The sequence below is a fragment of the Triticum urartu genome, chromosome 2A, assembly GCF_056163025.1.
Source record: "Triticum urartu cultivar PI428250 chromosome 2A, HENAU_Tu73, whole genome shotgun sequence".
Lineage (NCBI taxonomy): Eukaryota > Viridiplantae > Streptophyta > Magnoliopsida > Poales > Poaceae > Triticum > Triticum urartu.
In genome coordinates this window covers 691,468,846-691,481,002 of record NC_141874.1, presented here as the reverse complement: position 1 = coordinate 691,481,002, position 12,157 = coordinate 691,468,846, and the positions used below count along the sequence as shown (strand labels likewise).

At 48.1% G+C, this 12,157-nt stretch overlaps 1 protein-coding gene across 1 annotated transcript; it reads left to right on the top strand.

The window, feature by feature from the left end:
* The first annotated feature begins 268 nt into the window (after positions 1 to 268).
* On the top strand, positions 269 to 778 carry LOC147986782 (BTB/POZ and MATH domain-containing protein 6-like). The gene has a single exon (XM_087542154.1). It carries the CDS (start codon positions 269 to 271, stop codon positions 776 to 778), a length of 510 nt encoding a protein of 169 aa, XP_087398280.1.
* Positions 779 to 12,157: the final 11,379 nt, after the last annotated feature.

Sequence of the window (12,157 nt, the reverse complement as noted above, 5' to 3'; positions counted from 1 at the left end):
AACAGCCTCCTCAAACTCAAACTCCTGTACCATGTACCAAAAGTCCAGATGACAAAGCACTTTTCGCTTTGTGAATCACTGTTTTCAGTTTTGGTCGTTAACAATTCTGTTTTTTAGAAAGTCGATAACGATCCTACTCGTTATCCTATATTATGTCAAACAAACTGTCAAAGGACCCTTAATCTCAGGCACGCACACAAAAGGGCCACGTTTCCTTGGGGAGAGACCAACCCACGCACGCCCGCAGGCCGTGTTGGGCTTGCATGCCATGGGGAACAACATCACCACTTGTCTGGGCAAGCCGCCCGCGCCGCCGGCCGAGACGTCGTCGAGGTGCGTGACGCCGACGGCCACCACGGCGCACAACTTCGTGGTGGACAACTACTCGCTGCTCAACGGCACCATTGGCGTCGACAAGTTTGTGAGCTCGACGACGTTCAGCGCCGGCGGCCGCAACTGGAACATCAGGTTCTACCCCGACGGTGACAGCCGGGGACCTGGCTACGCGGCGGCGTTCCTGCATCTCGTAGGAGGGGCAAAGGCGACGAGCGTGAAGGCCAAGTTCACTCTGAGCATGCTGGGGAGAGACGGCAAAGTGCTCGGAGATTCGAAACCTGTGAGCATAGCGCAAATCTTCGAGTCGGAGGGTCTCAAGAGTTGTTGGGGCTCTATCAAGTTTGTCGAGCAAACCACGCTGCAAGATGCAGGCTGCTTCACGGTCAGGTGCGATTTGACTGTCGTCAAGGATGCCGTCGTGCACAAGATTATTAATAAATAGCTTATTCACGATGACCATTAATTTGCTTGTAAACGATGCTATTTTCCAAGTAGTCCTCAATCCTAACATATAGTGCATATTACATTTGTCCTATGTCAAACTTTGTGAGGTTTGACCAACTATGAGAGAATGTATGAATATTTACAAATAACAAATATATATGAGATGAACATAATTTTCATTGTAAATCTTTTTTTGGTTAGGTTTCGTCAAGTTGTAGTTTTCGTGATAAATCTAATGATATAGATTAGGTACTAGAAGGAAACGTGCACCTTACCGCGCCATTTTTCTCTTTATCGTTGCAAAAATGGTTCTATATATAGGAAATCGATCTAATTTATAGAACAGTGCTCCCTATCTTCAGCTTGCAATGCTCCTATTTAGGAAGTCAAAACGTCACATATATAACTATACTTACCAAAAATAAAAGTAGCATGTCGGTGGGAAACGACACCTATGGGATCACAAGAATCCCTACTACGGTTGCGGGGCGCGGGGTTGAGAGAAGAGCGGATCTAACAGAGAGCATGCGGTTCGTTTATCCAGGTTCAGGCCGCGAGGATGCGTAAAACCCTAGTCCTGCTTTGGTGGATGTATTCTGAGTTCTTGAATTAGCTACGGAGTGTAACGAGCTCCAAAAAGCCGAATGCTTCTCCCGTGTGCCATGGGCCTCCTTTTATAGGCGAAAGGGGCTGCCACAGTGGTACACAGGAGGTGGAAAGTGCTACAGCGTTACGAGCTTATCGCTGGTATTACAGGACAAAGCGCATTTAATGCGAGGCTTAGGTGTCCCTTCACTTTATCGGGGACGGGGCGAGGCCCGTCCCGTCCGTCGCCGCTCCTCCAAGCTTCGACACGTGCCCTGGCCAGCGATGCATGCGGTGCCACGTAGGCGGGCAGGCAGCTGAGGTGGCGTGGTGGTGGAGCCTCCACGAAGGGCTGCATGTTTCCACGCAGGTGCCTGCCCAGCTGGTTGGGTCGGCAGCTGCATGCGAACGGTGGCGGAGACTTGGCTGGTGCGGGCCTGACGGTGGCCCTGCTGGTGCTCTTGGCGAGGGCCTTGCCAGGTGGCCCGGCAAGGTTCTTGCCGTGGCGCACAGGCGTCCCCGGCAAGGATCTTGCCGGGGTCTTGTGGGTTTCTTCGGTGAGGATGGCTGCCTTCCTATCCTCATTTGATTTTGACTATTCTTTGTCTTCACAAAGATCTGCATGCCACCACAGAGGTGCCTCCCGAGCCCTGTTCCAATGCATTTGTCGAGTGTTGGTGGGCTCGAGGGTGGCTCACTCGGCTGGCGTGGGCGAGTTGCCCCGGCAAGGGTCCTTGCCGGGGAAACCTGCTTCGTCCATCTGATCTTTGTGGCCTTGGTCCTTGTCGTTGCTTTGCTTCGTCATGTGCCTTCGGCTTCTCTCCGGCTCCCCTTTCCCTGCCCTGTTATGCGCGGCCGTGGCGAGAGGCTCTGACTGCCCGTGCACAAGTAAAGGGGTCAAAAGGAGAGGCCCTACTTTTGTACACCGACAGGAGCCCCGGGCCTGGGCCACACATAAGCGCAGCACGTTGTTCGGCCAGGCTCAGAACGGTGCGCGGGCAGTTGGGGCGGATTTTACCGCGGTAACTGCTCCGTCCGTTGCGCTTCTCCACGACCCGCGTTGAACGCGCGACGTGGGGGTCGTGCGCGCGCATGACGAAAGCATGCTGGCGTCACCCCGTGGTGGACAGTAAAGAGGCGGCTTGCGTGTCTCTTTGAGACCGCAGGGCCGCTTCCCATTTACTGCCCTCGCTTGGGAACCGTCCCTCCACGCGTCCCAATGCTCCGGCCTCCTGCGCCACGTTTGCTGCATGCATAATGTAGAGCGAATGACAGGCGCGCGGGATGTGAGAAGTTGTGCCCCTGCGTGGGTCGATTCCCACGCGCCTTCAATGGAGCGGGAGGGCGGTCGACGGCCCCGCTTGTGGTCACTTCAACAAGCCGGATTCGCCGAGAGGGGGCAGCTGAGCCCCGCCCCCGCCCCTTTATAAAGAGGGGAGCAAGAGGAACTGTGCCTCTCAACCTTTCGTCATCTGCCTCTCCCCATTCCTACTTCCTTTCTTCTTCTGCCATGGCGAGGGGGCGTGGCGACGCCTCATCGGTGGCGGTGAGGGTTTCGGCCAGACAACGCATCGCTCCTCCCCAAGAACTCATAGTGGCGGGGCCGGCCGCTATAGGAAGGGCGAGGGGGCGAGGTCAAGGCCATCGTGGTGCTTGAGGGAGAGGAGGACGGGGCGACAGATCAGCCTCTCCTCCGCCAGCAGCTCCTCCTCCGATGGAGGGCCATGCCGGGGACAACCCCTGTGAATTCTTCGTCAGGCTGCGCCAACCACCGCGCCGTTGCCTTCGCCTCCCGACTCCATTCGCGCGGGAGATGGAGCTGGATCCACCGCAGGCGTTGCGGCTGCATATGAGGGGCTGCGGGAACAGCGGCACATGGGCCGACGTCGAGTTCCCCGTCCCTCACGTCATGTATCTCCACCGAGGGTGGAAGACCTTCGCTCGCCTCCACAGCTTGACGGATGAGCTCACTCTCCATTTCAAACTAATGGAGGGTGGCCTCCTCTCCGTCAAGATCTTCGGGCACTTCGGGACTTGCGTAAGGTGCTGCGTGGAGAGCTCTTCTGACGACGAAGATTCCTCCTCGAGCGAGAGTGGCAAGGAAGACAACGGCAGTGACGACGAGGCTAGCGGGCGGCAGGATGACGGGTCCGACTAGGCGTCGGGCGCCGCTCCGAGCGGCATCGGCAACCCAATCATCCGTGTCGCCGGCTCCTTGAACTTCTCGGGGTCGTCTCCTTGGGCGGCTGGCGTTGGGAGGCTGCGGAAGAGGAAGAGGGCGGGCGGCAAGGCCGTCAAGTCGGAGTATGCGGGCACCGACGCCTTCGTCGCGTACCGACTGTTGGGGTTTCGTAGTAATTTCAAAAAATTTCCTACGCACACGCAAGATCATGTGATGCATAGCAACGAGAGGGGAGAGTGCTGTCTACGTACCCACGCAGACCGACTGCGGAAGCGTTGACACAACGTAGAGAAAGTAGTCGTACGTCTTCACGATCCAACCGATCAAGCACCAAAACTACGGCACCTCCGAGTTCGAGCACACGTTCAGCTCGATGACGATCCCCGGACTCCGATCCAGCAAAGTGTCGGGGAAGAGTTCCGTCAGCACGACGGCGTGGTGACGATCTTGATGCACTACAGCAGCAGGGCTTCGCCTAAACTCCGCTACAGTATTATCGAGGAATATGGTGGCTGGGGGCACCGCACACGGCTAAGGAATAGATCACGTGGATCAACTTGTGTGTTTCTGGGGTGCCTCTGCCTCAGTATATAAAGGACTAGAGGGGGGAGGCTGGCCGGCCAAGCTTGTCACGCCAGGAGAGTCCTACTCCCTTTGGGAGTAGGATTCCCCCCCCCCCCAATCCTAGTTGGAATAGGATTCGCGGAGGGGGAAAAGAGAGAGGGGGGGCCACCTCTCCTAGTCCTAATAGGACTAGGGGAGGGAGGGTGGCGCGCAGCCCATCTTGGGCAGCCCCTTCTCTTTTCCACTAAGGCCCATATAGCTCCCGGGGGGTTCCGGTAACCTCCCGGTACTCCGGTAAAATCCCGATTTCACCCGGAACACTTCCGATGTCCAAATATAGGCTTCCAATATATCAATCTTTATGTCTCGACCATTTCGAGACTCCTCGTCATGTCCGTGATCACATCTGGGACTCTGAACAACCTTCGGTACATCAAAATGCATAAACTCATAATATAACTGTCATCGTAACCTTAAGCGTGCGGACCCTATGGGTTCGAGAACAATGTAGACATGACCGAGACATGTCTCCGGTCAATAACCAATAGCGGGACCTGGATGCCCATATTGGCTCCTACATATTCTACGAAGATCTTTATCGGTCAGACCGCATAACAACATACGTTGTTCCCTTTGTCATCGGTATGTTACTTGCCCGAGATTCGATCGTCGGTATTCCAATACCTAGTTCAATCTCGTTACCGGCAAGTCTCTTTACTCGTTCTGTAATACATCATCTCGCAACTAACTCATTTAGTTGCAATGCTTGCAAGGCTTAAGTGATGTGCATTACCGAGAGGGCCCAGAGATACCTCTCCGACAATCGGAGTGACAAAACCTAATCTCGAAATACGCCAACCCAACATGTACCTTTGGAGACACCTGTAGTACTCCTTTATAATCACCCAGTTACGTTGTGACGTTTGGTAGTACCCAAAGTGTTCCTCCGGTAAACGGGAGTTGCATAATCTCATAGTTATAGGAACATGTATAAGTCATGAAGAAAGCAATAGCAACATACTAAACGATCGGGTGCTAAGCTAATGGAATGGGTCATGTCAATCAGATCATTCTCTTAATGATGTGATCCCGTTAATCAAATAACAACTCATTGTTCATGGTTAGGAAACATAACCATCTTTGATTAACGAGCTAGTCAAGTAGAGGCATACTAGTGACACTTTGTTTGTCTATGTATTCACACATGTATTATGTTTCCGGTTAATAAAATTCTAGCATGAATAATAAACATTTATCATGATTATAAGGAAATAAATAATAACTTTATTATTGCCTCTAGGGCATATTTCCTTCAGTCTCCCACTTGCACTAGAGTCAATAATCTAGATTACACCGTAATGATTCTAACACCCATGGAGCCTTCGTGTTGATTATGTTTTGCTCATGGAAGAGGCTTAGTCAATGGGTCTGCAACATTCAGATCCGTATGTATCTTGCAAATCTCTGTGTCTCCCACCTGGACTAGATCCCGGATGGAATTGAAGCGTCTCTTGATGTGCTTGGTTCTCTTGTGAAATCTGGATTCCTTTGCCAAGGCAATTGCACCAGTATTGTCACAAAAGATTTTCATTGGACCCGATGCACTAGGTATGACACCTAGATCGGATATGAACTCCTTCATCCAGACTCCTTCGTTCGCTGCTTCCGAAGCAGCTATGTACTCCGCTTCACATGTAGATCCCGCTACGACGCTTTGTTTAGAACTGCACCAACTGACAGCTCCACCGTTTAATGTAAACACGTATCCGGTTTGCGATTTAGAATCGTCCGGATCAGTGTCAAAGCTTGCATCAACGTAACCTTTTACGACGAGCTCTTTGTCACCTCCATATACGAGAAGCATATCCTTAGTCCTTTTCAGGTATTTCAGGATGTTCTTGACCGCTGTCCAGTGATCCACTCCTGGATTACTTTGGTACCTCCCTGCTAGACTTATAGCAAGGCACACATCAGGTCTGGTACACAGCATTGCATACATGATAGATCCTATCGCTGATGCATAGGGAACATCCTTCATATTCTCTCTATCTTCTGCAGTGGTCGGGCATTGAGTCTTACTCAATTTCACACCTTGTAACACAGGCAAGAATCCTTTCTTTGCTTGATCCATTTTGAACTTCTTCAAAATTTTGTCAAGGTATGTTGTTTGTGAAAGTCCAATTAAGCGTCTTGATCTATCTCTATAGATTTTAATGCCTAATATGTAAGCAGCTTCACCGAGGTCTTTCATTGAAAAACTCTTATTCAAGTATCCCTTTATGCTATCCAGAAATTCTATATCATTTCCAATTAATAATATGTCATCCACATATAATATCAGAAATGCTACAGAGCTCCCACTCACTTTCTTGTAAATACAGGCTTCTCCAAAAGTCTGTATAAAACCAAATGCTTTGATCACACTATCAAAATGTTTATTCCAACTCCGAGAGGCTTGCACCAGTCCATAAATGGATCGCTGGAGCTTGCACACTTTGTTAGCTCCCTTTGGATCGACAAAACCTTCTGGTTGCATCATATACAACTCTTCTTCCAGAAATCCATTCAGGAATGCAGTTTTGACATCCATCTGCCAAATTTCATAATCATAAAATGCGGCAATTGCTAACATGATTCGGACAGACTTAAGCATCGCTACGGGTGAGAAGGTCTCATCGTAGTCAATCCCTTGAACTTGCCGAAAACCTTTCGCGACAAGTCGAGCTTTGTAGACAGTAATATTACCGTCAGCGTCAGTCTTCTTCTTGAAGATCCATTTATTCTCAATTGCTTGCCGATCATCGGGCAAGTCAACCAAAGTCCATACTTTGTTCTCATACATGGATGCCATCTCAGATTTCATGGCTTCAAGCCATTTTGTGGAATCTGGGCTCACCATCGCTTCTTCATAGTTCGTAGGTTCATCATGATCTAGTAGCATGACTTCCAGAACAGGATTACCGTACCACTCTGGCGCGGATCTCACTCTGGTTGATCTACGAGGTTCAGTAGTATCTTGATCTGAAGTTTCATGATCATTATCATTAGCTTCCTCACTAACTGGTGTAGGTGTCACAGAAACAGTTTTCTGTGATGCACTACTTTCCAATAAGGGAGCAGGTACAGTTACCTCGTCAAGTTCTACCTTCCTCCCACTCACTTCTTTCGAGAGAAACTCCTTCTCCAGAAAGTTTCCGAATTTAGCAACAAAAGTCTTGCCTTCGGATTTGTGATAGAAGGTGTATCCAATAGTTTCCTTTGGATATCCTATGAAGACACATTTCTCCGATTTGGGTTCGAGCTTATCAGGTTGAAGCTTTTTCACATAAGCATCGCAGCCCCAAACTTTCAGAAACGACAACTTTGGTTTCTTGCCAAACCACAGTTCATAAGGCGTCGTCTCAACGGATTTTGATGGTGCCCTATTTAACGTGAATGCGGCCGTCTCTAGAGCGTATTCCCAAAACGATAGCGGTAAATCAGTAAGAGACATCATAGATCGCACCATATCTAGTAAAGTACAATTACGATGTTCGGACACACCATTACGCTGTGGTGTTCCGGGTGGCGTGAGTTGCGAAACTATTCCACAATTTTTCAAATGTACACCAAACTCGTAACTCAAATATTCTCCTCCACGATCAGATCGTAGAAATTTTATTTTCTTGTTACGATGATTTTCAACTTCACTCTAAAATTCTTTGAACTTTTCAAATGTTTCAGACTTATGTTTCATTAAGTAGATATACCCATATCTACTCAAATCATCTGTGAAGGTGAGAAAATAACGATATCCGCCACGAGCCTCAATATTCATCGGACCACATACATCTGTATGTATGATTTCCAATAAATCTGTTGCTCTCTCCATAGTACCGGAGAACGGTGTTTTTGTCATCTTGCCCATGAGGCACGGTTCGCAAGTACCAAGTGATTCATAATCAAGTGGTTCCAAAAGTCCATCAGAATGGAGTTTCTTCATGCGCTTTACACCGATATGACCTAAACGGCAGTGCCACAAATAAGTTGCACTCTCATTATCAACTCTGCATCTTTTGGCTTCAACATTATGAATATGTGTGTTATTACTATCGAGATTCAACAAGAATAGACCACTCTTCAAGGGTGCATGACCATAAAAGATATTACTCATATAAATAGAACAACCATTATTCTCTGATTTAAATGAATAACCGTCTCGCATCAAACAAGATCCAGATATAATGTTCATGCTTAACGCTGACACCAAATAACAATTATTTAGGTCTAATACTAATCCCGAAGGTAGATGTAGAGGTAGCGTGCCGACTGTGATCACATCGACTTTGGAACCGTTTCCCACGCGCATCGTCACCTCGTCCTTAACCAATCTTCGCTTGATCCATAGTCCCTGTTTCGAGTTGCAAATATTAGCAACAGAACCAGTATCAAATACCCAGGTGCTACTACGAGCATTAGTAAGGTACACATCAATAACATGTATATCACATATACCTTTGTTCACCTTGCCATCCTTCTTATCCGCCAAATACTTGGGGCAGTTCCGCTTCCAGTGACCAGTCTGCTTGCAATAGAAGCACTCAGTTTCAGGCTTAGGTCCAGGTTTGGGTTTATTCTCTTGAGTAGCAACTTGCTTGCCGTTCTTTTTGAAGTTCCCCTTCTTCTTCCCTTTGCCTTTTTTCTTGAAACTAGTGGTCTTGTTGACCATCAACACTTGATGCTCCTTCTTGATTTCTACCTCCGCAGCTTTCAGCATTGCGAAGAGCTCAGGAATAGTCTTGTTCATCCCTTGCATATTATAGTTCATCACGAAGCTCTTGTAGCTTGGTGGCAGTGATTGAAGAATTCTGTCAATGACGCAATCATCTGGAAGATTAACTGCCAACTGAATCAAGTGATTATTATACCCAGACATTTTGAGTATATGCTCACTGACAGAACTGTTCTCCTCCATCTTGCAGCTATAGAACTTATTGGAGATTTCATATCTCTCAATCCGGGCATTTGCTTGAAATATTAACTTCAACTCCTGGAACATCTCATATGCTCCATGACGTTCAAAACGTCGTTGAAGTCCCGATTCTAAGCCGTAAAGCATGGCACACTGAACTATCGAGTAGTCATCAGCTTTGCTCTGCCAGACGTTCATAACATCCGGGTTGCTCCTGCAGCAGGCCTGGCACCCAGCGGTGCTTCCAGGACGTAATTCTTCTGTGCAGCAATGAGGATAATCCTCAAGTTACGGACCCAGTCTGTGTAATTGCTACCATCATCTTTCAACTTTGCTTTCTCAAGGAACGCATTAAAATTCAATGGAACAACAGCACGAGCCATCTATCTACAATTAAACATAAACAAGCAAGATACTAATCAGGTACTAAGTTTCATGATAAATTTAAGTTCAGTTAATCAAATTAATTAAAGAACTCCCACTTAGATAGACATCCCTCTAATCCTCTAAGTGATTACGTGATCCAAATCAACTAAACCATAACCGATCATCACGTGAGATGGAGTAGTTTTCAATGGTGAACATCGTTATGTTGATCATATCTACTATATGATTCACGCTCGACCTTTCGGTCTCCGTGTTCCGAGGCCATATCTGTATATGCTTGGCTCGTCAAGTATAACCTGAGTATTCCGCGTGTGCAACTATTTTGCACCCGTTGTATTTGAACGTAGAACCTATCACACCCGATCATCACGTGGTGTCTCAGCACGAAGAACTTTCGCAACGGTGCATACTCAGGGAGAACACTTCTTGATAATTTAGTGAGAGATCATCTTATAATGCTACCGTCAATTAAAGCAAGATAAGATGCATAAAAGGATAAACATCACATGCAATCAATATAAGTGATATGATATGGCCATCATCATCTTGTGCTTGTGATTTCCATCTCCGAAGCACCGTCGTGATCACCATCGTAACCGGCGTGACACCTTGATCTCCATCGTAGCATCGTTGTCGTCTCGCCAAGCTTGTGCTTCTACGACTATCGCTACCGCTTAGTGATAAAAGTAAAGCATTACATCGCGATTGCATTTCATACAATAAAAACGACAGCCATAAGGCTCCTGCCAGTTGCCGATAACTCGATTACAAAACATGATCATCTCATACAATAAAATTCAGCATCATGTCTTGACCATATCACATCACAACATGCCCTGCAAAAACAAGTTAGACGTCCTCTACTTTGTTGTTGCAAGTTTTACGTGGCTGCTACGGGCTTAAGCAAGAACCAATCTCACCTATGCATCAAAACCACAATGATAGTTTGTCAAATAGACTCCGTTTTAACCTTCGCAAGGACCGGGCGTAGCCATACTTGGTTTAACTAAAGTTGGAGAGACAGTCGCCCGCAAGCCACCTATGTGCAAAGCACGTCGGGGGAACCGGTCTCGCGTAAGCGTACGCGTAATGTTGGTCCGGGTCGTCTCGTCCAACAATGCCGCTGAACCAAAGTATGACATGCTGGTAGGCAGTATGACTTATATCACCCACAACTCACTTGTGTTCTACTCGTGCATATAACATCAACATATAAAACCTGGCTCTGATACCACTGTTGGGGTTTCGTAGTAATTTCAAAAAAATTCCTACGCACACGCAAGATCATGTGATGCATAGCAACGAGAGGGGAGAGTGTTGTCTACGTACCCACACAGACCCACTGCGGAAGCGTTGACACAACGTAGAGGAAGTAGTCGTACGTCTTCACGATCCAACCGATCAAGCACCGAAACTACGGCACCTCCGAGTTCGAGCACACGTTCAGCTCGATGACGATCCCCGGACTCCGATCCAGCAAAGTGTCGGGGAAGAGTTCCGTCAGCACGACGGCGTGGTGACGATCTTGATGCACTACAGCAGCAGGGCTTCGCCTAAACTCCGCTACAGTATTATCGAGGAATATGGTGGCTGGGGGCACCGCACACGGCTAGGGAATAGATCACGTGGATCAACTTGTGTGTTTCTGGGGTGCCTCTGCCTCAGTATATAAAGGACTAGAGGGGGGAGGCTGGCCGGCCAAGCTTGGCGCGCCAGGAGAGTCCTACTCCCTCTGGGAGTAGGATTCCCCCCCCCCCAATCCTAGTTGGAATAGGATTCACGGAGGGGGAAAAGAGAGAGGGGGGGCGGCCACCTCTCCTAGTCCTAATAGGACTAGGGGAGGGAGGGTGGCGCGCAACCCATCTTGGGCAGCCCCTTCTCTTTTCCACTAAGGCCCATATAGCTCCCGGGGGGTTCCGGTAACCTCCCGGTACTCCGGTAAAATCCCGATTTCACCCGGAACACTTACGATGTCCAAATATAGGCTTCCAATATATCAATCTTTATGTCTCGACATTTCGAGACTCCTCGTCATGTCCGTGATCACATCCGGGACTCCGAACAACCTTCGGTACATCAAAATGCATAAACTCATAATATAACTGTCATCGTAACCTTAAGCGTGCGGACCCTACGGGTTCGAGAACAATGTAGACATGACCGAGACATATCTCCAGTCAATAACCAATAGCGGGACCTGGATGCCCATATTGGCTCCTACATATTCTACGAAGATCTTTATCGGTCAGTCCGCATAACAACATATGTTGTTCCCTTTGTCATCGGTATGTTACTTGCCCGAGATTCGATCGTCGGTATTCCAATACCTTGTTCAATCTCGTTACCGGCAAGTCTCTTTACTCGTTTTGTAATACATCATCTCGCAACTAACTCATTTAGTTGCAATGCTTGCAAGGCTTAAGTGATGTGCATTACCGAGAGGGCCCAGAGATACCTCTTCAACAATCGGAGTGACAAAACCTAATCTCGAAATACGCCAACCCAACATGTACCTTTGGAGACACCTGTAGTACTCCTTTATAATCACCCAGTTACGTTGTGACGTTTGGTAGTACCCAAAGTTTTCCTCCGGTAAATGGGAGTTGCATAATCTCATAGTTATAGGAACATGTATAAGTCATGAAGAAAGCAATAGCAACATACTAAACGATCGGGTGCTAAGCTAATGGAATGGGTCATGTCAATCA

Coding starts and splice junctions, on each gene's coding strand:
- LOC147986782 (XM_087542154.1), top strand. CDS start 269: ATGGGGAACAACATCACCACTTGTCTGGGCAAGCCGCCCGCGCCGCCG.